This window comes from Bufo bufo, chromosome 2 (assembly GCF_905171765.1).
Source record: "Bufo bufo chromosome 2, aBufBuf1.1, whole genome shotgun sequence".
Lineage (NCBI taxonomy): Eukaryota > Metazoa > Chordata > Amphibia > Anura > Bufonidae > Bufo > Bufo bufo.
Genome location: NC_053390.1, coordinates 190639008 through 190665345, shown reverse-complemented (window position 1 = coordinate 190665345; position 26338 = coordinate 190639008). Strand labels below are relative to the sequence as shown.

Sequence of the window (26338 nt, the reverse complement as noted above, 5' to 3'; positions counted from 1 at the left end):
ACTACTTCCTGGATTGTGTTCACTGCAAGAGGCTGCAACTGCTGGTTCCTCAGATAAGTCTTTTTCTTTATTTGTGTTTCCGTGCTGGCTTGATTCTAGGTGACCCTGACTTCCTCCTTATTAAGTGCAGGGAGCCGGTGGTCGTGTCCCCTCACTATTATAGGGTTTTCAGGTGTCACTCAGTCTAGGTACGAGGGCATGCAATTTTCTATCATAAAGATCTTTGCATGGGCAAAGCAGTCAGGGAGAGCTCTAGGGGTTTTATAGGGCTCACCCATATGTTCCTTAGTTTGGGATCAAGTCAGTCGGATGTTTATTTATAACTTCCAGTTTTCTGCAACACCATCCGTGACACTTGAGCCCTGTAGGGGCTGAACTGGAGGAGGAGGACGAGATTGGAGCTCAAGCAATGTGTAACAAAAATTGGTGGTTTTTCTACACATGTGACAGGAGAGGAGGATCAGGAGCAGCCAGAGGAGCTACAGGGTGAAGAAGACGAGGCAGAGGACCCAGACACACCATGGCAGTATGCAGTGGAGATCGAGGCATGGAGTCCCTCCGAGTCACTTGCACAAATGACCCGATGCATGCTCACTTGCTTGAGTGATGACAGCCGAATTGTCACCATTCAGCAGAGGGATGACTTCTGGCTCCCCACCTTGCTGGACCCTCACTACCAGTCCAAAATGGGGGCCTTTTTTACACCTGCTGAGAGAGAAGACAAACTGAACTACTATAAAGACATCCTATATAGTCATTTGGCCACTGCCTATCTGCGTTATCGTCCATACTTTTGCAGGTCTGACTGGGGGGGGCCCTCTGCGCTTACGTTCCACTGCCATGGCTGCTGGGGAGGGGTGGTTTGGCAGGAGCAGTACCAGCTCCATCAGCAGCAGCCTGAGTCTAGAGTCCCTGATGAGCAGCTTTCTTCACCCGCCTAGTGAAGAAACTACTCACCAGCAGCAGCATCTAGACCTGGAGCATAACCTGAACCAACAGCTGGTGGCATAATTGGACAGCACCCTGCCACCCCACATTGAAGATCTGCTGAACTACTGGGCAGCCAAACTGGATTTGTGGCCGCAACTGGCTGAGTTTGCCCTCGGAAAACCTGTACTGCCCGGCCAGTAGTGTGGCATCACAGCGGTTGTTTAGTGCGGCGGGGGCCATAGTTACCCGCAGAAGAACTCGCCTGTCCACTCAAAATGTGGAGAGACTGACCTTTGTCAAGATGAATCAAGCGTGGAACAGCCAGGATTTCCAGCCACAAATGCCTGATGCATCAGACTAGATCATCCATGGTGCCACACCAACACTTTGACAAAAGAGACCGGTTTCTTCTTTTCTACCTGCCTCAGCTACTATTCTGATGCTGCCACTCGCCTGATGCCACACATCTGTTGCCAAGTGCTCCTTTTTTCACCCACCATCTTTAGCTGGTACTTGTATTGCCAACCACCTCCCCACTCTGTCACCGGGTCACTCTGTGGTCTCCTGATGCTGCTGTCACCTCATCACTATGTCATTGTGCCACTCTGTGGCCTTCTGATGCTGCCGCCACCTCCATACTGTCATTGTGCCACTCTGTGGCCTCCTCATGATGCTGCCGCCACCTCCACACTCTGTCATTAGGCCACTCTGTGGTCTCCTATTGCTGCTTCCACCTCACCACTATGTCATAGGGCCACTCTGTGGACTTCTCATGCTGTTCTCACCCTCCCTACTTCAAGACTGGGCCACTATTTTGCCTTTCGGCCTGGCTGACATCATCATTTATTTGGCCCTTCTTCTGGTCTGTCAGAAGGAAGGAAAAATTTGATGCACAGCAGATCCTGTATGTGCAGCAGCTGTAAGACCTGTATGGTCCCATCAGAATTGGCTTGTGCTTTGGTAGCGAAAAGCAGGAGTGGGTACAAAACACAGAAGACATGCAAATATTCCATTCACGTGTCATCTCTGTTTTGGATCCACTCCTGTTTTTTTTTGCATTAGCAATACTGATGGATTACTGACCAAATGCTGACCGAGTGAAGGCGGATGCTCAACAGACAGGATCCGTTTTTTGGGGGTTATTGTTCTGACGGATCAGAGGAAGGGAAAAATAATCAGTGATGTCAACACAAACTTACTGCTGACACCCTCTAAACTCTGTCGGGGGGCTCTACTTGTATAAGCGTTTAATAGAACAGGTTCTGTAGACATGTATGTGGAATCAGCTGCCGACGGTGTAAAGGGAGTGCGCTTCTTCTTGTCTCTAACATCAACCTGTAGTGCTGAGTACATACTTGAGTTATTTGGTCATCTGCATATCATACTGACTTACAGTATTATTTTACTACCACAGCAGACTCCCATGTTACTGCAAGGCACAGTGTTCTACACCACTATAAAGGCTCTCTGCAGCCAGGAAAATAGACGTTTTTTTATCCGATTCACCGCAAATAAATTCGGATCAAACCAAATAAAAAAAATTAAAAACTGGCGAACCAGCTGAATCGAATTTTTGAAAAATTCGCTCCTCTCTAGTCCACATCTGTGTTTTTTTGGACATTCAGAGTGCTGGTCACATGACACAGCTGAGGATCAGAGGGGAGGGGATAACTCACAAATACAGACACTGGTAAGAAAATTGCAAGATTTCTTCTTTATCACTTCACTGTATCTCAACTGCTGCCAAACAAATTAAAACAAAAAAAAAAATATGTTCAACTTTAGTTTTGCAATTTGCTGGTGATAGGAGCTATCATCTCCTTGCACCATTGGCTTAGATCCATATCTTCACTTATTTCATGACTTCAGAAACATAAATACAAAGACATGCGGTAGTTTATTGTTATGCTAATTATATACTGAATCTCCATAGCAAAAACTATACATAGATTTAAATCTGTTATATAGAGAGACATTGTTTATGTGAGGTTAAAATGGAACATTGCACATCAGGTAGAAAATTACTTTCCCAGGTCAACTCTGACAATATTTATAAGGTTCATCATGGTTTGATATGTTCCAGAGCGATGTGACTAATAGCATAATTCTTAATTGTACCTTTTATGTCGCTAAAGGACCACTAAGGCCAGACATAAATGTATGGGTGGACTGTGCTAGTGATGGCAAAAGCCTTTGTACAAGGCAGATATAAGTAAGCTGAACTATTTCTAATTTTAAATAATGTGATATACTTTGGAGTAAGAAGGAACAGGGACATATTTGCGTTACATTGTAAATAGAAGACAATACATTTCTCTGTCTCTCTTACTTGGTCTCAAGATGTAAGAGGAGTGTTCAATCAAGGAATAACCACCTTATACTTGCGCATTTTCATGTACTGTATATCTACAGTGATCATTTTCATGTATATTTTGTGGATGCTGTGGTAGCCAATAGAAGTTAGTCTGAAATAGTTATCTACAGCAGGGTCAGACAGGCCTACCAGAGTACCAGAGGATCCTCCGGAGGGCCTAAGCTGTAATGCTATAGTGAACCCCAAAGACTCAGGAAAAAAAACAATTAGTCTGCTTTTGGATTCAACCATTTGCCAGTAGGGTATATTTGATTCAAAACCTATTAGACTGTATTGATGATATAATTTCCTCTGGTGGGCCCAAGGAATCCCAGTCCAATACTGATCTTCTGATCAATAAAACTGGTTGGAGTTGGTTCTGAAGCATAACTTAAAACTTCAGGGCCACAATTTAAAATCTGTACCAAGTTCCATATGTAATATTAGTTTGTTGAGGGGTTTGTGAGCTACCGCAGACACCAGGTGCTTGTTGGGACTGCTAGTCTAAACTCCCTATAGATACACCCTGAGAGGGTACATTCAGTGCCTTGTGTAATCAACTAGTTAATTTTCAGTTAGATATTGATGATACAAAAAGTCTGCCTCTCAGGTCAAATAAAAGGACCCTGTCAGCAGGGCAGACACATGTGGAGAAATGTATTAAGACTGGTTTGATTCACCAATCTAGATTGTGCATGCATGAATTATTCCTTAAGGCTGTTTCAAAGTGAGTGAGTCCATTGCGGGAATCACGCCCTGTGTGTGAGCGTGATCCTCATTTCTGGATTTGCAGGAGTGCACGGCATTATTATGATTTCTAATGCTATGTGCCTCTGCCTTACCTTATTTCTACAGAATCATAGTGATATAAAGTTATCAGCATGATTATGTAGAAGTAAGGTCAAGCAGAGGCACATTTATTATAAATCATGATAATGCTGTGCACTCCATGTCCAAAACGGAGGATCACACTCACACACGGAGCATGATTCCCTAAATGGACTCACTCGTGTGCAACAGCCCTTAAGGCCACTTTACACTGCTTAATTGAGCAAATGTTCCTTCCCAGCAATCGTCTGCTTATCAGTGAAGAAGACCATGCATTTACATGAAGTGATTTCCTCCACAATATGGGGAGGAGTGATGGCTAATGCCTTTGCTCGTCCCCATACATAATCCTTGTTTGCTGGCAGCAGAGTGCTGTTTAGATGGCACCAGCTGCTGCAGGCACATGAATGATGTGATCACCTTTACACCAGCAGATCTTTGCTAACAATGTTCCTACAAACGCTTGTTAGCAAGTATCTGAATGATGCTTGGGCAGGGGCCTTTAGGCTATTATGGGTACTAGTGAACTAAATATGTTTCCTCCCCCTTCTATGTAGGGCTTACTCATCAGAATTCCTTTAAAACATGACAAAGGGAATTTGAAGGGGAGAAACATGGATATTAAATTTGTCATATATACCATTATGGTCTTGTCTAGAGATTAGCAAATCTAATTCTACCCAAATTTAGTAAAAATTCGAGAAGGATCTGAATCCAAATTATTGTGAAGTTTTGGAGAGAAATAATTTTTTCTTTTTTTTTTAAATTTATTTAAAAAATTGTTAAAATGAGAAACAAGAAAAAAATATGTATGTATCCTAGGAGACCTCAGAGTGTCATTCACTTTTTTGGTCGATTTGGGCAAGATGAACCCAAATAAAATTTAGAGAGATTCACTCATCTCTACAGTAGTCTTGCCATATGCTAGTCTAGTATTGCTACATGCTGAAAGTTAGGAGTAATATTAAAAGGCTTGTCAGAAGACGATTAATGAAATTTTTGTTCTTGTTTAATTAAATTTCATATTTAGATTCAATTTTCCTTTTTGTTCTCTTTCTATAGCAATTTGTAGAAATAGCTGTGGAGAAGGATTCTGCTCCCGTCCAAACATGTGCACATGCTCCAATGGACAAGTGGCCCCAGCCTGCATTTCTAAAACTGGTGAGGTTAAAAAACAAGGTTTATATGATAATAATGTCTGTAGGTTCTAGAAATTTCACAAGTCATGAGGTAGTATATTGTGCATCCAGATCACCAATATATAATATAGAATTCTTCTGTTTGACTATTTAGTGTCAGAGTTGTCAAGGTAGTTGCCGTTTGATCAAAGAGTTAAGACACATATCTGTTAGTGGAGTCTCATATTGTTGTCTTATTTACTAAATTCATCTTTCTCTGGGTATCAGTTCTACAAGTTCAATAATCTCCCTTGACCCTTACATTGTAATATATGTAGCTTGACTAAAATGATATATATTAGGATGAAAAATAATCTATGACTTTAATTTTGAATTTCCATATAATCTCTGAATTTATTTTTACAGTCTCTCAGTGTAGCATTCGATGCATGAATGGAGGAACATGTGTTGAGGATCATTGTCGCTGTCAAAAGGGTTATATTGGAGCTCATTGTGGACAACGTAAGTATTGTAAATCCTATGTGTTTTCTTCTTAATGGGTATTCAGTAAGCCTAATATTAGATACCATTTTTAACCTATTGAATACATGTTAATAATAATTATTATTATATGTGATAACTAGTGTTGAGCGAGCACCAAAGTGCTCAATGTTCTCGAGTAGAACACCCGAGCACAATGGAAGTCAATGGGAGAACCCGAGATTAAACTAGGCACCCCCCACTCTGAAGAGGGGAGGGTGTCGGGACTCTAGTTCGGCTTAGGAGTCCCTGCTCTGACTCCATATATAGCTATGTCCATATATGGAGTCAGTGCTTGGGGACATCCAGTGTATTTAAATCTAATTTAGCCTCTATTTCGGAAAAGTTTCTGGTGGGATTCAAACTCACAACCTTCTACATTACAGCCAAGAATCTTATCCACTACACTATTGAGCTGCATGGCCAGTTACTAGAAAAATATAAAATATGAGACTTCTGCTATATAGGAATACTTACTACTAGTAAGTATTCCTATACATCAGAAGTCTCATATTTTATATTTTTTTTAGTAACTGGCCATGCAGCTCTATAGTGTAGTATTTAACATTCTTGGCTGTCATGTAGAAGGTTGTGAGTTCGAATCCTAACAGAAACTTGCATTGCACACAAGCACACACGATATTCGGCCAAACACCGCGATGTGCTAAGCATCGAACTGGTGTTCGGCCGAGCATGCTCGATCAACACTAGTGATAACATTATACAATTCAATTCATTAAAATAAATAACACTAGAGATGAGCAAACCAGTTCTAAACTAATCAAATTCATCCTGAATTTTATAAAGATTTGGGTCAAATCAAATAAAAAATGTTGTCAATTCCATTTGGGTGAATTTCTCAAAATGGTGTTAGCCATTTTTCAGATCAGAAGACAGGAAAGATTAAGAATAGGGCTGAGCGGTAATAGAGAATACTTTTATAATAGATAGTAATACCTCCAAAAATAGTTATTACTTTACATTCCCCATATGCCTACTTCATGTTTGGATCATTTTGTGAATGCCATTTTATTTTTTGGGGACATTAGAAGTTTAGAAGCAAATCTTAGAAAATTTCCAAAACCCACTTTTTAAGGACCAGTTCAGGTCTGAAGTCACTTTGTGAGGCTTACATAATAGAAACCACCCAAAAATGATCCCATTTTAGAAACTACACCCTCAAGGTATTCAAAACTGATTTTACAAACTTTGTTAACCCTTCAAGTGTTCCACAAGAATTAATGAAAAATGAAAATCAGTATTTCAGTTTTTTTTTATAGATTTTCCATTTTAATCAATTTTATTCCACTAACAAAGCAAGGGTTAACAGCCAAACAAAACTCAATATTTATTGCCCTGATTCTGTAGTTTACAGAAACACCCCATATGTGTACGGGCACACAGTATTGCGCAGAAAGAAAGGAACGTCATATGGTTTTCGAAAAGCAGATTTCACTGGGATAATTTTAAGCTGCCATGTCACATTTGAAGACCCCCTGATGAACCCCTAGAGTAGAAACTCCAAAAAAGTGACCCCATTTTAAAAACTACACCCCTCAAGGTATACAAAACTGATTTAACAAACTTTGTCAACCCTTTAAATGTTCCACAAGAATTAATGGAAAATAGAGATAACATTATAGAATTTCCCTTTTTTGGCAGATTTTTCATTTTAATCCATTTTTTCCAGTTACAAAGCAAGGGTTAACAGCCAAAAAAAACCTCAATATTTATTGCCCTGATTCTGTAGTTTACAGAAAAAACCCATATGTGGTTGTAAACTGCTGAACAGGCACACAGCATTGCTCAGAAGGAAATTAATGCCATATGGTTTTTGGAAGGCAGATTTTGCTGGACTCCAAAAAAGTGACCCCATTTTGGAAGCTATGAGATAATGTGGCAGTTTTGTTGGTACTATTTTAGGGTACATATGATTTTTGGTTGCTCTATATTACACTTTTTGTGAGACAAGGTAACAAAAAATAGCTGTTTTGGCACAGTTTTTATTTGTTGCTATTTACAATGTTCATCTGAAAGGTTAGATAACGTGTTATTTTTATAGATCAGGTTGTTACAGACGAGACAATACCAAATATGAATTTTTTTGGTTGTTTGTTTCAGTTTAACATAATAAAGCATTTTTGTAAAAAAGATTTTTTAGTGTCTCCACATTTTGAAAGCCGATTTCTTTTTTTTTTGGGCAACTGTCTTGTGTAGGGGCTCATTTTTATTAGGGATGAGATGACGGTTTGATTGTTACTATTTTAGGGTGTATATGACCTTTTGATCGCTTGCTATTACACTTTTTGTGAAGTAAGGTGAGCAAAAAATTGTGCACCGTTTAATTTTTTTTACGGTGTTCATTTGAGGGGTTAGCTCATGTGATATTTTTAAAGAGCAGGTTCTTACGGACGCGGCGATACCTAATATGTCTACTTTTTTATTTAAGTTTTACACAATAATATCATTTTTGAAACAAAAAAAAATCCTGTTTTAGTGTCTCCATATTCTTAGAACCATAGTTTTTTCAGTTTTTGGTCGATTGTCTTAGGTAGGGTATCATTTTTGTGGGATGAGGTGACGGTTAGATTGGCACTATTTTGGGGTGCATATGACTCTTTGATCGCTTGCTATTACACTTTTTGTGATGTAAGGTGACAGTAAATAGCTTTTTTAACACAGTTTATTTTTTTATTTTTTTTATTTTTTACGGTGTTCACCTGAGGGGTTAGGTGATGTGGTATTTTTATAGAGCAGGTTCTTATGGACGCGGCAATAACTAATATGTATACATTTTTTTATATACTTAAGTTTTACATAATAACAGCATTTTTTAAACCAAAAAAATCATGTTTTAGTGTCTCAATAGTCTGAGAGCCATAGTTTCTTTATTTTTTGGGAGATTGTCTTAGGTAGGGTATAAAATTTTGTTTTATTAGGTGATGGATAGATTGGTACTATTTTGTGGCGCATACGTCTATTTGATCGCTTGGTGTTGCACTTTTAGTGATGTAATGTGACCAAAATTTTTTTTAGTTTTTTTAGCACAGTTTTTATTTTTATTTTTGACAGTGTTTATTTGAGGGGTTAGGTCATGTGATATTTTTATAGAGCCGGTCAATACGGACATGGCAATACCTAATATGTGTACTTTTCTTTTTTTCCCTATTTGTTACAATCTTTTTTTTAACTTTATTTTGGGAAAAGATGTAGTACTCAAAACAGCGCAACACGGCACACACGTGCCGCATGGAGGCCCACCCGTTGGTGGTGAAGTGGTGCTGTTCCGCAGAGCGACTCACCCATGCATGCTGCAGCTGAAACTCCACTATCGCCTGCTGCTTCTCGCACTGTCTCTCCAGCATGTGCAAGGTGGAGTTCCACCTTGTGGGTACGTCGCATATTAGGCGAGCAGCAAAAGGGTGAGAACGCCCAAAGCGCACACAGATGGCCAGCATTTTCTGCAGCAGCTCTGACATATTGTGGTAATTTTTTAGGAACCCCTGCACCACCAAATTCAGCACATGCGCCAATCAAAGGATGCGCGTCAAACCGGCTAGGCCCAGAGCTTCTACAAGATTTTGCCCGTTATCGCACACTACTAGGCCAGGCTTGAGTCTCAGTGGCACCAACCACTCATCGATCTGTTGTTTCATGCCCGTCCACAGCTCCTGCACGGTGTGGGGTTTTCACCCCAAACAGATGAGTTTCAAAACAGCCCGCTGTGGTTCCCCCTGGCTGTGCTGAAGTTGGTGGTGCAGGTGTTACGCTGATGGATGAGGAAGCAAGGAAGCGGAGTAGGAGGAGGAGGCAACAGGAGGCAACGAGAAACGTCCTGCAATCCTCGGTGGCGGAAGGACATGCACCAAACTGCTATTCACCTCAGGCCCAGCCGTCACTGTATTTACCCAGTGTGCAGTTAGGGAGATATAACTGTATCGGTGGTTATGTGGTATCAGTGGTTATCGGTGGTATCGGTGGTTATGTGGACCTTGCCACAGATGTGGACCTTGCCACAGATGGCGTTGGGCAGTGCACACCTGATTTTGTCCGCCACTTGGTTGTGCAGGACAGGGATGGCTCACCTGGAAAAGTAATGGCGGCTGGGAACCACGTACTGTGGGACAGCCACCGCCTTAAGGTTTTTAAAAGTCTCAGTCTCCACCAGACGGAATGACAGCATTTCAAAGGCCAGGAATTTAGAAATGCTGGCATTCAGGGCCCTGGATCGCTGGTGGGTAGGGGAGTACTTCCTCTTTCCCTCCAGTTTTTGGCGGGTGGACAGCTGAACACTTCCATGGGACAGTGAGGAGATGCGTGGTGGAGGTGGTGGTGTTGCTGCCACATCCTCTGTTTGTGGGGTGGCAGGTGCCACTGTCACTCCAGAGGAGGAGGAAGAGGCCAATAGTGCAGCAGAAGAGGGAGCAGTGGTAGCCTGAGATCTTTTGTGGTTTTTGAGGTGTGTACTCCCCTGCAGCTCGTGCTTTGCATTTAGATGCCTGGTCATGCAGGTGGTGCATTTTTGCCTCGCTTCACGCTCTGATTGCACATCGTGCAAACCACTCGCGTCTTGTCGTCAGCACATTGTCTGAAGAACTGCCATGCCAGGGAACTACTTGGAGCTGGCTTTCGTGTACTCAGTCCCTGGGTGTGGTGGGCAGTAGCAGGCATACTGGCTATGGGGCGGCCACTCTGCTTTTGCACCCTGCTCCCTCTTTTGCTGTGCGGCTGGCGCTGTGTGACCACCACCTCTTCCTCCGAACTGCTCACATCACTCACATGACCTTGATTCCCTGTGGGGTCGAGGACCTCATCATCCTCCACATCATCTTCCACCCACTCTTCACCCCTGACCTCCATGCTGGTCTGCACACTGCAGAAAGCCGCAGCAGTTGGCACCTGTGTTTCCTCATCATCAGAGACATGCTTTGGTGGTCCTCCCATGTCCATATCCTAAAACTTAAGTGTTTGGGCATCAGTGCACTTAATCTCTTCCACTTCTGGGGCAGGGCTAGGTGGATGGCCCACGGAAACCCTGCCAGCAGAGTCATTAAAAAGCATAAGAGACTGCTGCATGACTTGGGGCTCAGACTGCTTGGCTGATTTGCAAGGGGGTGAGGTGAAATACAGATGCCCATGGGCGGCAGGTGCCAACTCTGCAATTTCAGCAGGGGACCGGGTGTGAGACAATGTGAAGGAACTGGAGGCACTGTCAGCCACCCAATCTACTACCGCCTCTACTTACTCTCACCATTCGTACACCGGTATTCGGGCCTGCAAAATAACGCTGAACGTTCTATCACCTACGTGCACCTGAGGAAGGTGTTTCATTTGGGCATGTAGCTGGCACAGATCGACCACGTCCTCTTCCTGCAACAGGAGCTCCACCAGCAGCACCACGACCAGGGCCACGCCCCTTATTTGATGCTCTCCTCATTCTTTGTGGTCACCCACCGAACTAACAGACGTATTAATTATATTAATTTCCCCATCATGGATGCAGTGCAGGTGTACCTCACACAAAGATGGTGCATTGCACCCACAAAGAAAATCGCTATAGGTCACCCACAGAATTAACAGCCAGATAAATTATTATATTACTGTGTCAGGAGTGCAAAGATGGTGCATTGCACCCACAAAAAATCACTATAGGTCACCCACAGAATTAACAGCTAGATTAATTATTATATTTTTGTGTCAGGGGTGCAAAGCTGGTGTATAGGTCACCCACAGAATAAATAGCCATATGAAATTCCTAACACTCTCCCTTAGTTCAGCTGCCTGCTTCCTGTCCCTGCACTACTCAGAGCTTATGGGCGGTGCTACACGTGATCCAGCTTGTATAGAGGCTGGGTCACATGATGCACCATCCAATCACAGCCATGCCATTACTAGGCATGGCTGTGATGGCTTCTAAGTGCCCACAGCTTAAAAGCTTGTTGATTGGTTGCCCTGCAGCCTTTCAACAAGCTTTATTAAATACCTGAACACCGAACTCGAACCCAAATTTTTGCTGTAAAGTTCGGGTCCGGGTACCCCAACTCGCAAAGTTCGGTACGGACCCCAACTTTACAGTTCGGGTTTGCTCAACACTAATTAAATAGGATTGCATGACCCTAGGCAGTGTGTGTGTGTGTATACACACCAGCAGGTATTTGCCACCAAAAAGGTAAACAATTTTGAGACCATAAAAAATACTGCAGTGCAGATTGTTTTTATAGGTGCTATTTGTTACCACTAACAGCCATGTGTATCCTCATAGTCACAGTGTTGCTGTCACTAATTTAGATTACTAAAGCTAGCCTGGCATTAAAATGTTTTAGGGAAGTTGGTTTTGATTTAAGTGGAAAATTTATTCAGATGCAAATTGGATCGCTCAATTTATTCAGCTAAATCAAATCCAAATTGAATTTCGAGAAATTTTCTCTTCCCTAGTCATCACCTTCATTCATGTCTCATTTAGTGAAGTAATAAACGTGAGTACCTCCCTCTTCCTTTAAAAATACTTTTAATGCCAGAATTGAATTTTAAAAAATTTGCTCATCTCTACTGAGGATCCTTCCGGGTATAATTACATCTTTATAATAGTCACAAATAACGATGAGCGAAGTGAGCTTTGGATTCTAGTTCTGAAGTCACTTCACTCAAAACTTCGGATTAATGCTGTATGGAGATCTGTCTCCGTACAACATAAAAATGTACGGCCTCCCATGAGCTTAAGTCTCGTGAGACTTCGGTGAATAAATTCGGTATTTGATTTTTAAACTGGAAAACCATTTTAAAACTTGGATCTGAACTCCAGTTCGGATCTGAGGAAACTGACTTCGGCTCATTGGAGGCTGTACATTTTAATTCTGTACGGAGACGGATCTCCGTACAGCATTATTCCAACGTTTTGAATGAAGCAACTTTGGATCTAGGATCCGAAGCGCCCTTCGCTCATCCCTAGTCACAAAGCCACAGTAAATGAAAGTGTCTATTTGGTTTTTTTTTGCTACTTTTTTGCCTTTAAGCCACAATCATTGTCTATCTCTCAGCCATCTAAGCAGATTCCTTTACTCTTGTGTGTGGTTCATAGCCAAGCATTTGATGTCTTACAGCCCCAGTGTAGGGAGTAAGAGATAAAACGGCTCTTTCAATAACAAAAGCTCCAAACATACAGCTGCAGGAGAGGTCACAGCCTTTCTCATATTTTCACATGTTCCCATTACTGTATACTGCATATGTGTGAAACTGGGCTCGATGCTGAGATTTTTAGCGAAGGACTTAAAGTGCTCAGAGTGTGGATAGCTAAGTATAAATACCACTGACAACTGTAAAGCTTTAAAAATCTATCTGACATACAAATTTTATGGAAATGAATGCATGGCTGTATAGTACAAAAACACGGTGCTATTAAATAAAAACAACATTATTAAAGTGCAATATATTTAACTATATACAATATACCTGTCTTGAATGGGTCAGATTTAGCTCGCTATTATATCAGTAAGCTCCTCACCAGAATCCTGATACCGACATAAACGTAATAGGACAAGAATTTCTAATCATGAAATAGAAGAACAGTCACTTCTGCTGGTGACACGTCCTCTTTAGGCTTCGTGTAAGCAAGAATAATTGTGGTCCATATCAAACAGACTCTAAATACGGTATATCATTTCATTTGAGGCCCCTTCAAAATATAATGAAAGATCGAACCTGGATACTCTAAAGCAGAGGTTAAAAGGACACATTGATTATACCCAAGGATTATTTATGTCATGTCTTTTATGCTATGTCTACGATATATGTAATAAATATCTGACAGGGAAGTATTGCACTATTGATAAAGGGGCATGGATTTGAGGGAAAATGGCATGGTCTAATATACAATATTTAGTATCAAAATTGAACTACAATTCTTATGTAAAATTCTGTCTCCAATAGTCGGTATAGAGCGAGTGAAAAGTATGTGTCCCTGCACCACATTTATCATCCAGACTGAGCCACGGTGATAAATCTGGTGCAGGTCTAGACAGCCTGTCTTTTACATTGTCTACAGGACTAATCTCTAAACTGTGGATCTTCAGCTGATGACTACAACTCCCATAATGCCCTGATAGCTGGGAAATATTGGTCTACAGGATTATTAAATTTGCCCCACTATGTCTTAACTAATTCAAGATTTAATTGTGGAGAGGAATGATACATGGATTCAAAAACACCAAAAAGAGAAAACCAGTCATGGTTGGCAATAGACATAACACAGTAACAGTTTTCCTGTATCACTCATTTAAAGGGACACTTTCATCAAGTGTTTAAAAAAAAAATATGGGTGGATGGTTTCTCGATATGAATTTTTAAAGTCACTCCACTTATACTACTTCGTGTGCTGGCTGTTTAATTTCAACCTTGCTTGGACTCACCTCACTCCAACATAGAGATTCCCCTTTAGTTACCCTCACACATTATACTAATTAATACAATGCTCTACTTTAGGCATGTTTATCTAGGTCTATAAAAAGAACAATAGAGCTCAATTTGACATCTACTATTATTATCTGGATTAGCCTTCAGATAACATCTTCCCCTTACAGCATCAGTAAACTGACAATGGATTACCTATCTATATCGGAGGTCTTATGATAAAGGCTACTTTCACACTAGCGTTTTCAATTCCGCTATTGAGATCCGTCATAGGATCTTAATAGCGGAAGTAAACGTTTCAGTTTTGTCCCTATTCATTATCAATGGGGACAAAACTGAACTGAACGAAACGGAGTGCACCAGAATGCATTCCGTTCCATTTGGTTGTATTCCCATCATGGATAGAATAACGCTGAAAGCAGTGTTTTTCTGTCCGTGATGTGGTGCAGAGCAAGACGGATCCATCCTGACACGCAATGTAAGTCAATGGGGACGGATCCGTTTTCTCTGACACAATAAAAAATGAATCCGTCCCCATTGACTTTCAATGGTGTTCAATGGATCCGTCATGGCTATAGAAGACATAATACAACCGGATCCGTTCATGATGGATGCATGCGGTTGTATTATTGTAACGGAAGCGTTTTTGCAGATCCATGACGGATCCACAAAAAACACTAGTATGAAAGTAGCCTTATATTGAAACTGACAGAAGGACATTATTTTGTATTTATTGTTCAATGGCATAGTAAACCTTAAAAAAGAATATTACGGTACTTTCTGATGGAATTGTCCTGTTAAGTTTCTGAAAACAGAATACTGCCCCACAATTTCTCTATAACAGTCCAATACACACAGTCGTCCCATAATGATCTCAGTCTTAATGCCACACACTGCACACCAGCAACACAGTCTCCTCAACAACCGCACTGGCCACACAGTGTCACCTCCCTAACAGTGTCAGTCACACTGCCACACATAATCAGTGCCAGCCACACAATGTCCAGCTCCCGGAATTTAGTGCACCATTAGTATTTACCGGTCCCTGCTCCCATGCTACCACTCCTTGCCACTCCTCTCATGGAAAATACATGTGAGCAGCCACTAGAGGGCACTCAAATTTATCTTTCAAGTCCGGCATTATTATCTATGATTAGTGCAGAGAGCATATAGTTGATGCCTAATCATAACACTCAATTCTCAACACCATAATCATCAGGACATCGGCAAACATGCCTTTATCCTGATTGCTGGAGACTGCACAGAACAGTAGTGTGGGAGCAGGTTTTGCACCTCTGCTTTACAAGTAGAATTGTAAGGCGCTGTAAGGTGCAAAATATGGTTCCGTTTTGTTCTTTGTATTATGGGCCAAAATGTATATATATGTCTAAGGCTTAAAGGGAGTCGGTCACCAGCGACCTCCCTATCCAACTATCTGCATAGACATATACCTGTGGTTCACCCGATTAAGACACTGTTTTTCTTTTTTTGATACTAGGTTCTGTTCCCAAGTTGTGATACTTTTTCTTAATATGCAAATTAGACCTGGTGCAAAGAGGGCATCACCACTGCTCTTGTTGCCCCTAAGCTCCACTCCTTTCTTTGATCAGATCCTCCCATGCTGCTTTGATTGACAGGGCCAGGCAGTGGCAAAGCAGCAAGCGTGGGGCCGTAAACAACTTCAATGCTGATAATGAACAGAAGTTTTTGGATATATGCTTATTTTTATATAAATGTATTTCCATAGCTGTCTGTGAAAACAGTTGCCAGAACGGAGGCCGTTGCATTGGACCCAATCGATGTGCCTGTGTTTATGGATTTACTGGTCCTCTGTGTGAAAGAGGTAAGTGAACATGTTTTACTGCTTAACTTATTTAGTATGAATTTTGAAAGCCATTGTTTGTTTTTGTTTTTTAAATGGGTTGTCTCACCCAAATACATAGTTGTGCTGAATCCTGCAGAGCCAGAGCTGCCCAAAGAGTTACTTTCCAGATAATAAGGAATCTCAAGTGGACAACCTATCTTCCTCTATGATGTCTTTATATTCTAATAGGGTTTTCTTAATAGGACAACTCATTTCACATGTACTTTTTGTTACATAAAATTTAGTTTTATCTCTTTCTTTTCTTTATTACTACAATATCTTTGCAAATGGATACCAATAGTTTTTGATATTTCATGATAATTTGCATTCAAAAATTCACAATAGTGGTTGTTTTATTGTTGTGATCTGAGTAAGAAACTAGAGATGAGCGAATCGAAGTTGACGAAGTGGAATTTGATCTGAATTTCAGGAAAACTGGGAACAAGGGATCACCCACAATGCTATGCATGCAGCCAATCAGCAGCCAGCCAGCCCTGTGATGTCACAGCCCTATAAATAGCCTCAGTCATTTTGGATTCAGCCATTTTCCAGTGTACTTAGTAGGGATCGACCGATTATCGGTTTTACCGATATTATCGGCCGATATTCAGGATTTTGACAGTTATCGGTATCGGCATCTATTTTGCCGATATTCCGATAACGTATGGGGAACACAGATCGCGCTGCTGTCAGCTCTCTCTGTGTTCCCTCAGCAGCACAGGGGAGAAGGAAGCAGTGTCTCCCTCCCCCTGTGATGCTGCTGCCGCTGCCGCCAATGAGAGGGGAGAAGACAAGAGGAGGGGAGGGGCTGTGGCCACTGTGCCACCAATGATGTTGACTTACTCATTCATTCAAATTGAACAGGAGGCAGGAGATGGCTGCAGAATCACATAGCCGGCTCCCGACCTCTATGAGCGGTAGCTGCGATCCGCGGTAGTTAACCCCTTATGTGCCACGGATCGCAGCTACCGCTCATAGAGGTCGGGAGCCGGCTATGTGATTCTGCAGCCAGCTCCCGCCTCCTGTATATGAATAAATGAGAGATTTATCTTCATTGGTGGCGCAGTGTGGCCCCCCAGTATTAATCATTGGTGGCGCAGTGCGCCCCCCACCCCGTATTAAAAACATTGGTGGCGCAGTGCGCTCCCCACCCAAGCCCCCCCCAGTTTTAATCATTGGTGGCAGTTGCCACAGGGTCCCCTCTCCCCTCCTCCTCCGATCGGTGCCCCAGCAGTGTAAGCCTGGGGCTCCGATCAGTTACAATGGCAGCCAGGACGCTATTGAAGCCCTGGCTGCCATTGTAAGCTCCATGCTGCTGTGCGCACAACACAGCAGGGACAGTGAGATTCTATTCACCCTGATAGAGATCTATCAGGGTGAATAGGACAAGGGTTCTAGTCCCTAAGGGGGTTAAAAGTTTGTAAAAAATAAACACCAAAATATTAAGTATAAATAAAAAAGAAAGATTTACAAAAAAAAACTAAACATTAACACTTAAAATATTCATTTTCAGCAGATTTTTTCAAAAATGAAATTTCACAGAATATCGGTTTAAATTATCGGCTATAGGCCTGAAAGTTCACAAATTATCGGTATCGGCCCTAAAAAATCAATATCGGTCGATCCCTAGTACTAGTGCAGGGAGAGACGTCAGCAGGCGCTAGGGACAGTGGCAGAAAAGACTTTAAAACTTTTATTTAGATAGAAGTTCAGGGAAAGGATAGGGAGGAAACATTCCACAGTATTGAAGAAGAACAGGGTTCAGTAGGGGAGTTTACAGCCTGGGTAATAGGAACAATCCTATTACACCTTGCTGCACTGACTGCGGATCCAAATTGCCATTATATAGCTCTGCAATTCCAGCAAACCGCTCTTGTTATTGGGGTGCAAGTGTTGTTTGATACAGCCATTAACAGGGTTTATTACAAGGAAATATTTCTATGTCTTATTTGCCCTTGTGCGGTGCAATTATATGTTCTAAAGCATTTTTTGCCTTGTATTAGTGGCAAAAAAATGGCTTATTATTAGCCAATTAAAGCCTTTATTGGCTTGGATTAGTGGCAAAAAATATATAATTTTTGCCGTTCAGCGGTGCAGTTATATGTTCTAAAGCCCTTTTTGGCGTGTATCAGTGGGGAAAAAAAGGGCTTATTAGCCGTTGTGTGGAGAAGTGAGAAAATTGCAGCCCTTTTTGGCGTGTATAAGTAGCAAAAAAATATATATTATTTGCCATTCAGCGGTGTAGTTATCTGTTCTAAAGCCGCTTTTGGCTTGGATTAGTGGCAAAAAAATATACAGTACAGACCAAAAGTTTGGACACACCTTCTCATTTAAAAGAGTTTTCTTTATGTTCATGACTATGAAGGCATCAAAACTATGAATTAACACATGTGGAATTATATACATAACAAACAAGTGTGAAACAACTGAAAATATGTCATATTCTAGGTTCTTCAAAGTAGCCCCCTTTTGCTTTGATTACTGCTTTGCACACTCTTGGCATTCTCTTGATGAGCTTCAAGAGGTAGTCCCCTGAAATGGTCTTCCAACAGTCTTGAAGGAGTTCCCAGAGATGCTTAGCACTTGTTGGCCCTTTTGCCTTCACTCTGCGGTCCAGCTCACCCCAAACCATCTCGATTGGGTTCAGGTCCGGTGACTGTGGAGGCCAGGTCATCTGGCGCAGCACCTCATCACTCTCCTTCATGGTCAAATAGCCCTTACTTTCAAAGTTTTCCCAATTTTTTGGCTGACTGACTGACCTTCCTTTCTTAAAGTAATGATGGCCACTCGTTTTTCTTTACTTAGCTGCTTTTTTCTTGCCATAATACAAATTCTAAAAGTCTATTCAGTAGGACTATCAGCTGTGTATCCACCTGACTTCTCCTCAATGCAACTGATGGTCCCAACCCCATTTATAAGGCAAGAAATCCCACTTATTAAACCTGACAGGGCACACCTGTGAAGTGAAAACCATTTCAGGGGACTACCTCTTGAAGCTCATCAAGAGAATGCCAAGAGTGTGCAAAGCAGTAATCAAAGCAAAAGGTGGCTACTTTGAAGAACCTAGAATATGACATATTTTCGGTTGTTTCACACTTGTTTGTTATGTATATAATTCCACATGTGTTAATTCATAGTTTTGATGCCTTCAGTGTGAATCTACAATTTTCATAGTCATGAAAATAAAGAAAACTCTTTGAATGAGAAGGTGTGTCCAAACTTTTGGTCTGTACTGTATATTATTTGCTGTTCAGCGGTGCAGTTATATGTTCTAAAGTGTTTTGTGGTGTGTATCAGTAGAAAAAAATAAGGGCCTTTTTGCCATCCAGTGGTGCAGTTATATGTTCTAAAGCCCTTTTTGGTGTGCATTAGTAGCAAAAAAATATATATTATTTGCCGTTCAGCGGTGTAGTTACTGTATATGTTCTAAAGCCTTTTGTGGCATGTATGTGGAAAAAAAATAAGCCCTATTTGCCGTTCAGCGGTGCAGTTATATGTTTTAAAGCCCTTTTTGGTGTGTATTAGTAGCAAAAAAATATATATTATTTGCCTTTTTGGTGTGTATTAGTGGCACAAAAAATAGTTTTTGCCGTTGTGTGGTGAAGTGAGAAAATTACAGCCCTTTTTGAATGGTTGACGTGGTTTTGGCGTGTATTAGTGGCAAAAAAATATATATTTGCCATTCAGCGGTGCAGTTATAGGTTCCAAATCCCTTTTTGGCGTGTATTAGTGGCAAAAAATATATTTATTTGCCATTCAGCAGTGCAGTTATTTGTTCTAAAGACCTTTTTGGTGTGTATTAATGGCACAAATAAAATTATTTGCCGTTGTGTGGTGAAGTGAGAAAATCACAGCCCTTTTTGGCATTTATTAGTGGCAAAAGAATATATATTTGCCGTTCAGCGGTGCAGTTATATGTTTCAAAGCCCTTTTTTGCGTGAATAAGTGGAAAAAAATAAGCATCTTTTTGCCTTTCAGCAGTGCAGTTATATGTTCTAAAGCCATTTTTGCCGTGTATTAGTGGCAAAAAAATATATATTTGTCGTTCAGCGGTGCTGTTATATGTTCTAGAGCCCTTCTTGGCATGTATTAGTGGCAAAAAAAAAGTATGTGCCAATTTGTGGTGAAGTAAGAAAATGAAAACACTTTTTGGCATGCATTAGTGGCAATAATATATATATTTGCTGTTCAGCAAAGCAGTTATATGTTCTAAAGCACTTTTTTAGTGGCACAAAAAAGTATTTGCTGTTGTGTGGTGAAGTGAGAAAATTACAGCCCTTTTTTGCGTGTATAAGTGGCAAAAAATATATATTTGCTGTTCAACAGTACAGTTATATGTTCTAAAGACCTATTTGGCGTGTATTAGTGGCACAAAAAATAGTTTTTGCCGTTGTGTGGTGAAGTGAGAAAATTACAGCCCTTTTTGAATGGTTGACATGGTTTTGGCGTGCATTAGTGGCAAAAGAATATATATTTGCCATTCAGCGGTGCAGTTATATGTTCCAAAGCCCTTTTTGGCATGTATTAGTGGCAAAAAATATATTTATTTGCCATTCAGCAGTGCAGTTATTGTATATGTTCTAAAGCCTTTTGTGGCATGTATGTGGAAAAAAAATAAGGCCTTTTTGCCGTTCAGAGGTGCAGTTATATGTTTTAAAGCCCTTTTTGGTGTGTATTAGTGGCAAAAAAATATATATTATTTGCCATTCAGCGGTGCAGTTATACATTCTAAAGCCCTTTTTGGCGTGTATTAGTGGCACAAAAAAAAGCTTTTGCTGTTGTGTGGTGAAGTGAGAAAATTACAGCCCTTTTTGAATGGTTGACGTGGTTTTGGCGTGTATTAGTGGCAAAAATATATATATTTGCCATTCAGCGGTGCAGTTATATGTTCCAAAGCCCTATTTGGCGTGTATTAGTGGCAAAAAATATATTTGCCATTCAGCAGTGCAATTATATGTTATAAAGACCTTTTTGGTGTGTATTAATGGCACAAATAAAATGATTTGCCGTTGTGTGGTGAAGTGGGAAAATCACAGACCTTTTTGGCGTTTATTAGTGGCAAAAGAATATATATTTGCCGTTCAGCGGTGCAGTTATTTGTTTCAAAGCCCTTTTTTGCGTGTATAAGTGATAAAAAAATAAGCGTCTTTTTGCCTTTCAGCAGTGCAGTTAAATGTTCTAAACCCATTTTTGGCGTGTATTAGTGGCAAAAATATATATATTTGCCATTCAGCTGTGCTGTTATATGTTCTAAAGCCCTTTTTGGCGTGTTTTAGTGACAAAAATATATATATTTGTCATTCAGCGGTTCAGTTATATGTTCTAAAGCCCTTTTTTGGAATGCATTAGTGGAAAAAAATATGGGCTTTTTTGCAGTTCAGTGGTGCAGTTATATGTTCTAAAGCCCTTTTTGGCATGTATTAGTGGGGAAAAAAGGGCTTATTAGCCATTGTGTGGTGAAGTGAGAAAATTACAGACTTTTTTGGGGTCTTTTAATTTCCCTTTTTATTTATTTATTTGATCTATCAGACAGAAAAGTGCCATGCCCTGCACAGGGGAATGGCAGAGGCCTAAATGTTTTTGGCGCAGGCACAGGTCGCAGCAGAGTAAGGGGGCATGGCAGCAGAATACACAGCGAGAGACCTGTGCTGCCGGTGTCATCTAGTGGTCGTGTCTTGACCAGCAGCCCAGCGGTTCTTGAATGGTTGACTCCGTCATCCACTTCGTCCCAAGTGACATCAGACACCCACAGCCAAGAGTCGGTGGGTTCGTCAGACACAATCATTAGTTGGCATGGCCCGGGAACAGGCCCTGTGCCCTCACCTGTCCTCAACCTGCCTCTGTCCTTTTCTGTTCCCTCAGCCAGAGAAATATTATATGCTGTGGGCTTAGCTCCACTATACAGCGAGGACGAGCTACTAGAGGAGAGTCAGTAGCTACTGGCCAGCCAAGATGTGGAGGAGATATCCGCCGCTTCCTCCGGTAGGCGGGCAAGTAGTGATGAGGAGAGGGGCATGGGAGCTGGTTTTTTAGTGGGTCAGGCTCCTGACCCAGAGACCATTGAGGAGGACATCAGTGACGTGCAGACAGTACTCGATGATGATGATGTAGCTGATCGCACTTGGGAGCTAGGTGAGTTAAGGGCTTCATCATCATCGGGAGAAGAGGGTGGCAGCATGCCCGCGAGGCAACGGCGGAGCCAGCAAGTCGCTGACATGGCCTGGAGTCAGCAGGGTGGCAGCAGTTGGAGGTCGGAAGCCAAATGTGCCCGGGGTAGACCACCCGCTTTGCAGAAGCCTACCTGCCCGGAAAGTAGAGGTGCAGGGGTTCACGGAAGCAGCGGCGGTGGCAGTCAGTCAGTGGGGAGTGTTGGGGGTAAAATCACCTACTCAGCGGTGTGGCAGTTGTTTGTTATGCCGCCGGAGGTGGTGAACATGGCCATTTGTAGAATCTGTGGGCAGAAGGTGAAGCGTGGCCAGGGTGCCAATGTTGGCACCACGACCCTACGTCAACATATGCAGTGTCACCATAAAGTGGACTGGGAGAACTGTGCTCCGATGTGGTGGTCCAGCCTGCCGCAGCAACCGATGGCACGCACCCGATTTCAGTCAGTCAAGTCTCCACCACCTTAGCTGAAGGGAGCTGTCTGTCCTTCCCATCATCTTCTGGTCCTGATGCTCCTGCTCCTCCTCCTACTCCTCATAAATCGTTCCATTAGTAATCGATTACCAAAGCGATTGCCAAGAGACAACAGTTTGCGTGCACTCATCCAATGGCGCAGAAGCTGAATGTGCTCCTGGCCAAGTTGCTGGTGCTGCCATAGGCGTGCGCAGCCTATTGCATTAGGGTGTGCACCCTAAAGCACAAACACACACACACACACACTGCACGTGCCTTTATGCCATTAGCCCCCATTATCAGCCCTTATGCCTCAATAGCCCCCATTATGCTTCTCATTAGCCCCCATTATGCTTCTCATTAGCCCCCATTATGCTTCTCATTAGCCCCATTATTCCTCATTACCCCCTATTATGCCTCTCATTAGCCCCCATTATGCCTCATTAGCCCCCATATGCCTAATTAGCCCCCATTTGCCTCATTAGCCCCCATTTGCTTCATTAGCCCTCATTATGCCTCTCATTAGCCTCCATTATGCCCCAAGCATGTAAAAAAAATCAAAAACACTTACCTCTCTACTCCTGGACGCCTCCGCTCCTCGCCGCCCGCGATCCTCTTCCTCCTGCTGTTTGCTGTGCTCTGAACTGGCGCGCACAGCGTGACATCACAAAGTGCCTTACGCTGTTTGCAACCCTGCACAGCCGACAGCCGATTACCAGGAAGCGTTCACCTCTTCATGGTCCTCCAGTACTAATGAGCGCTTCAAAAATGGAAGTGCTTCATTAGTATTCGCTAGCCAGCAGGCTTGATTAGGGTGTGCCCAGGCACACCCGGCACACCCTGTGCACATGCCTATGGGTGCTGTAGTCCCTCCCTTTCCAAGTGGTGGACTCTGCACTTTTCAGAGAACTGATGGCTTGTGCAAAGCCAAGGTAGAGAGTCTCAAGATGTAATTTCTTTGCCAAAAAAGCAGTACCAGCCCTGCACACACATGTAGAACAGAAGATGGGCCAGTCCTTGAGCCTGTCAGTGTCTGCCAAAGTGCACAGCAGCGCAGACGTGTGGAGCTGTAACTACGGTCAGGGGCAATACATGTCCTTTACGGCCCACTGGGTGAATGTGGTTCCGGCACAGTCACACCAGCAACTTTGCCAGGTAACGCCGCTTCCTCCTCCACGTTCCACGCCGTTGGTTCTGCGACAATGTCTGCCTATTCCTTTCTCATCCTCCACCGTGTCCTCAGCCTCGACTGCACGGATAATTCACAGTACCCCTACAGCATACCACATGTGCAGGGCACGGCGGTGTCACACTGTTCTGCACCTCGTTTGCCTGGGCAAATAGAGTCACACTGGGGAGGAACTCTGTGTCCTTCATCAAGAAATTGAATCCTGGCTTTTTCCGCGACTACTCAAAATCGGAACCATGGTGACCGACAAAGGGAAGAACATGGTGTCGGCGCTGCCTAAAGGGGGGCTGAGCTATGCGCCCTGCATGGCACACGTGTTCAATCCAGTTATCAAGCGGTTCCTGAAGTCTTCCACCCATCTGCAAGACATCCTAAAAATGGCCAGGAAACTTTGCATGCACTTCAGCCACTCGTACAACGCAAAGCACAACCTCCTTGAGCTGCAGCGGCAGAACAGCATCCCACAACATAGTCTGATATGCGACATTTCTACCAGTTGGAATTCCACCTTCCACATGTTGGACCGACTATACGAACAGAGAAAGGCCATAAATGATTTCTTGATGATCCAAGCGGACCGGAGTACTCCCGTGTGTAACTTTGATGTCAGCCAGTGGCAGCTCATGCGGGACACCTGCCGTTATTTTAGGCCCTTTTAGGAGGCCATGTTATTTGTCAGTCGCCAGAACTACGGGATGAACAATGTCATTCCACTGCTTCATGTCCTGGAACAGATGCTGGGAAATCTGGCTGGTCAGGGGACTGGAGACGTGATGCCTAGATCTCACGGCCACATGAGCCCTGTGGAGGCTGAACTGGAGAAGGACATTGGAGCACAAGAAATGTGTAGCGAAAAGGGTGGTTTTTCTACACAGGTGACAGTAGAGGAGGAGCAGGAGCAGCCAGAGGAGCTACAGGGCGATGAGGAAGACGAGGCAGAGGGCCCAGACACACCGTGGCAGAATGCACTGGAGATGGAGGCAGGGAGTCCCTCTGAGTCATGTGCACAAATGGCCTGATCCATGCTCACTTGCTTGCATAGTGACAGCTGAATTGTGACCATTCGGCAGAGGGATGACTTCTGGCTCTCCACCTTATTGGACCGTCGCTACAGGTACAAAATGGATGCCTTTTTTACACCTGCTGAGAGGGAGGACAAACTGAACTACTATAGAGACATCCTATGTAGTCAGTTAGTCTCTGCCTATCTGCGCCTTCATCCATCCTATCACAGGTCTGACCGGGAGGGCCCTCTGCGCTCATGTTCCTCTGCTATGGCTGCTGTGGCAGGGTGGGGGGGGGGGGGGAGGAGCAGTTCCAGCTCCATTAGCAGCAACTTGAGTTTAGAGTCGCTGATGAGCAGCTTTCTTCACCTGCCTAGTGAAGAAACTACTCACCAGCAACAGCTAGACCTGGAACAGGACTTGAACAAGCAGGTGGTGGCATACATGGGCAGCATCCTGCCACCCCACATTGAAGATCCGTTGGATAAACTGGCACAGCTGGCCCTGGAAAAGCTGTACTGCCCGGCCAGTAGTGTGGCATAGTTACCCCAAGAAGAACTCGTCTTTCCACCCAAAATGTAGAGACTGACCTTTGTCAAGATTAATCAGGCGTGGATCAGCCAGGATTTCCACCCACCAATGCCTGATGCATCAGACTAGATCATCCATGGTGCCACACAAACAGTTGACAAAGAGACGGGTTTCTTCTGGCTACCTGACTCAGCTACTATTCTGATGCTGCCATCCGCCTGATTCCACACATCTGATGCCAAGTGCTCCTTCTTTCACCCACCATCTTCAGCGGGTACTGGTATTGCCTCCCACCTCCACACTATGTCACCTTGCCATAGTGGCCTCCTGATGCTGCTGCCACATCCACACTATGTCACCTTGCCACTCTGTGGTCTCCTCATGCTGCTGCCACCTCCACACAATGTCACCTTACCACTCTGTGGTCTCCTGATGCTGCTGCCACTTCCACACTATGTCACCTTGCCACTTTGTGGTATCCTGATGCTGCTGCCACCTCTACACTATGTCACCTTGCCACTCTGTGGTCTCCTGATGCTGCTGCCACTTCCACACTATGTCACCTGGCCACTCTGTGGTCTCCTGATGCTGCTGCCACCTCCACACTATGTCACCTTGCCACTCTGTGGTCTCCTGATGCTGCTGACACCTCTACACTATGTCACCTTGCCACTCTGTGATCTCCTGATGCTGCTGCCACCTCCACAGTATGTCACCTTGCCACTCTGTGGTCTCCTGATGCTGCTGCCACCTCCACACTATGTCACCTTGCCACTCTGTGATCTCCTGATGCTGCTGCTACCTCAACACTATGTCACCTTGCCACTCTGTGGCCTCCTGATGCTGCTGCTACCTCCACACTGTCATTGGGCCATCCTGTGGGCTCCTCCTGATGCTGCTGCGGCCACCTTCATACTCTGTCATTGTGCCACTCTATGGCCTCCTGATGATGCTGCT

The 26338-nt window shown here is 43.1% G+C and overlaps 1 protein-coding gene across 1 annotated transcript in view; it reads left to right on the top strand.

Annotated features, from left to right (window-relative positions):
* Positions 1 to 26338, top strand: part of FBN2 (fibrillin 2) — a 372340-nt gene that overhangs the window by 64357 nt on the left and 281645 nt on the right. Inside the window, exons 3-5 of the mRNA XM_040415981.1 lie at positions 5174 to 5272; positions 5656 to 5751; positions 15923 to 16018. Coding sequence (XP_040271915.1) covers positions 5174 to 5272; positions 5656 to 5751; positions 15923 to 16018 — 291 coding nt within the window. The remainder of the gene's footprint in view (positions 1 to 5173; positions 5273 to 5655; positions 5752 to 15922; positions 16019 to 26338) is intronic.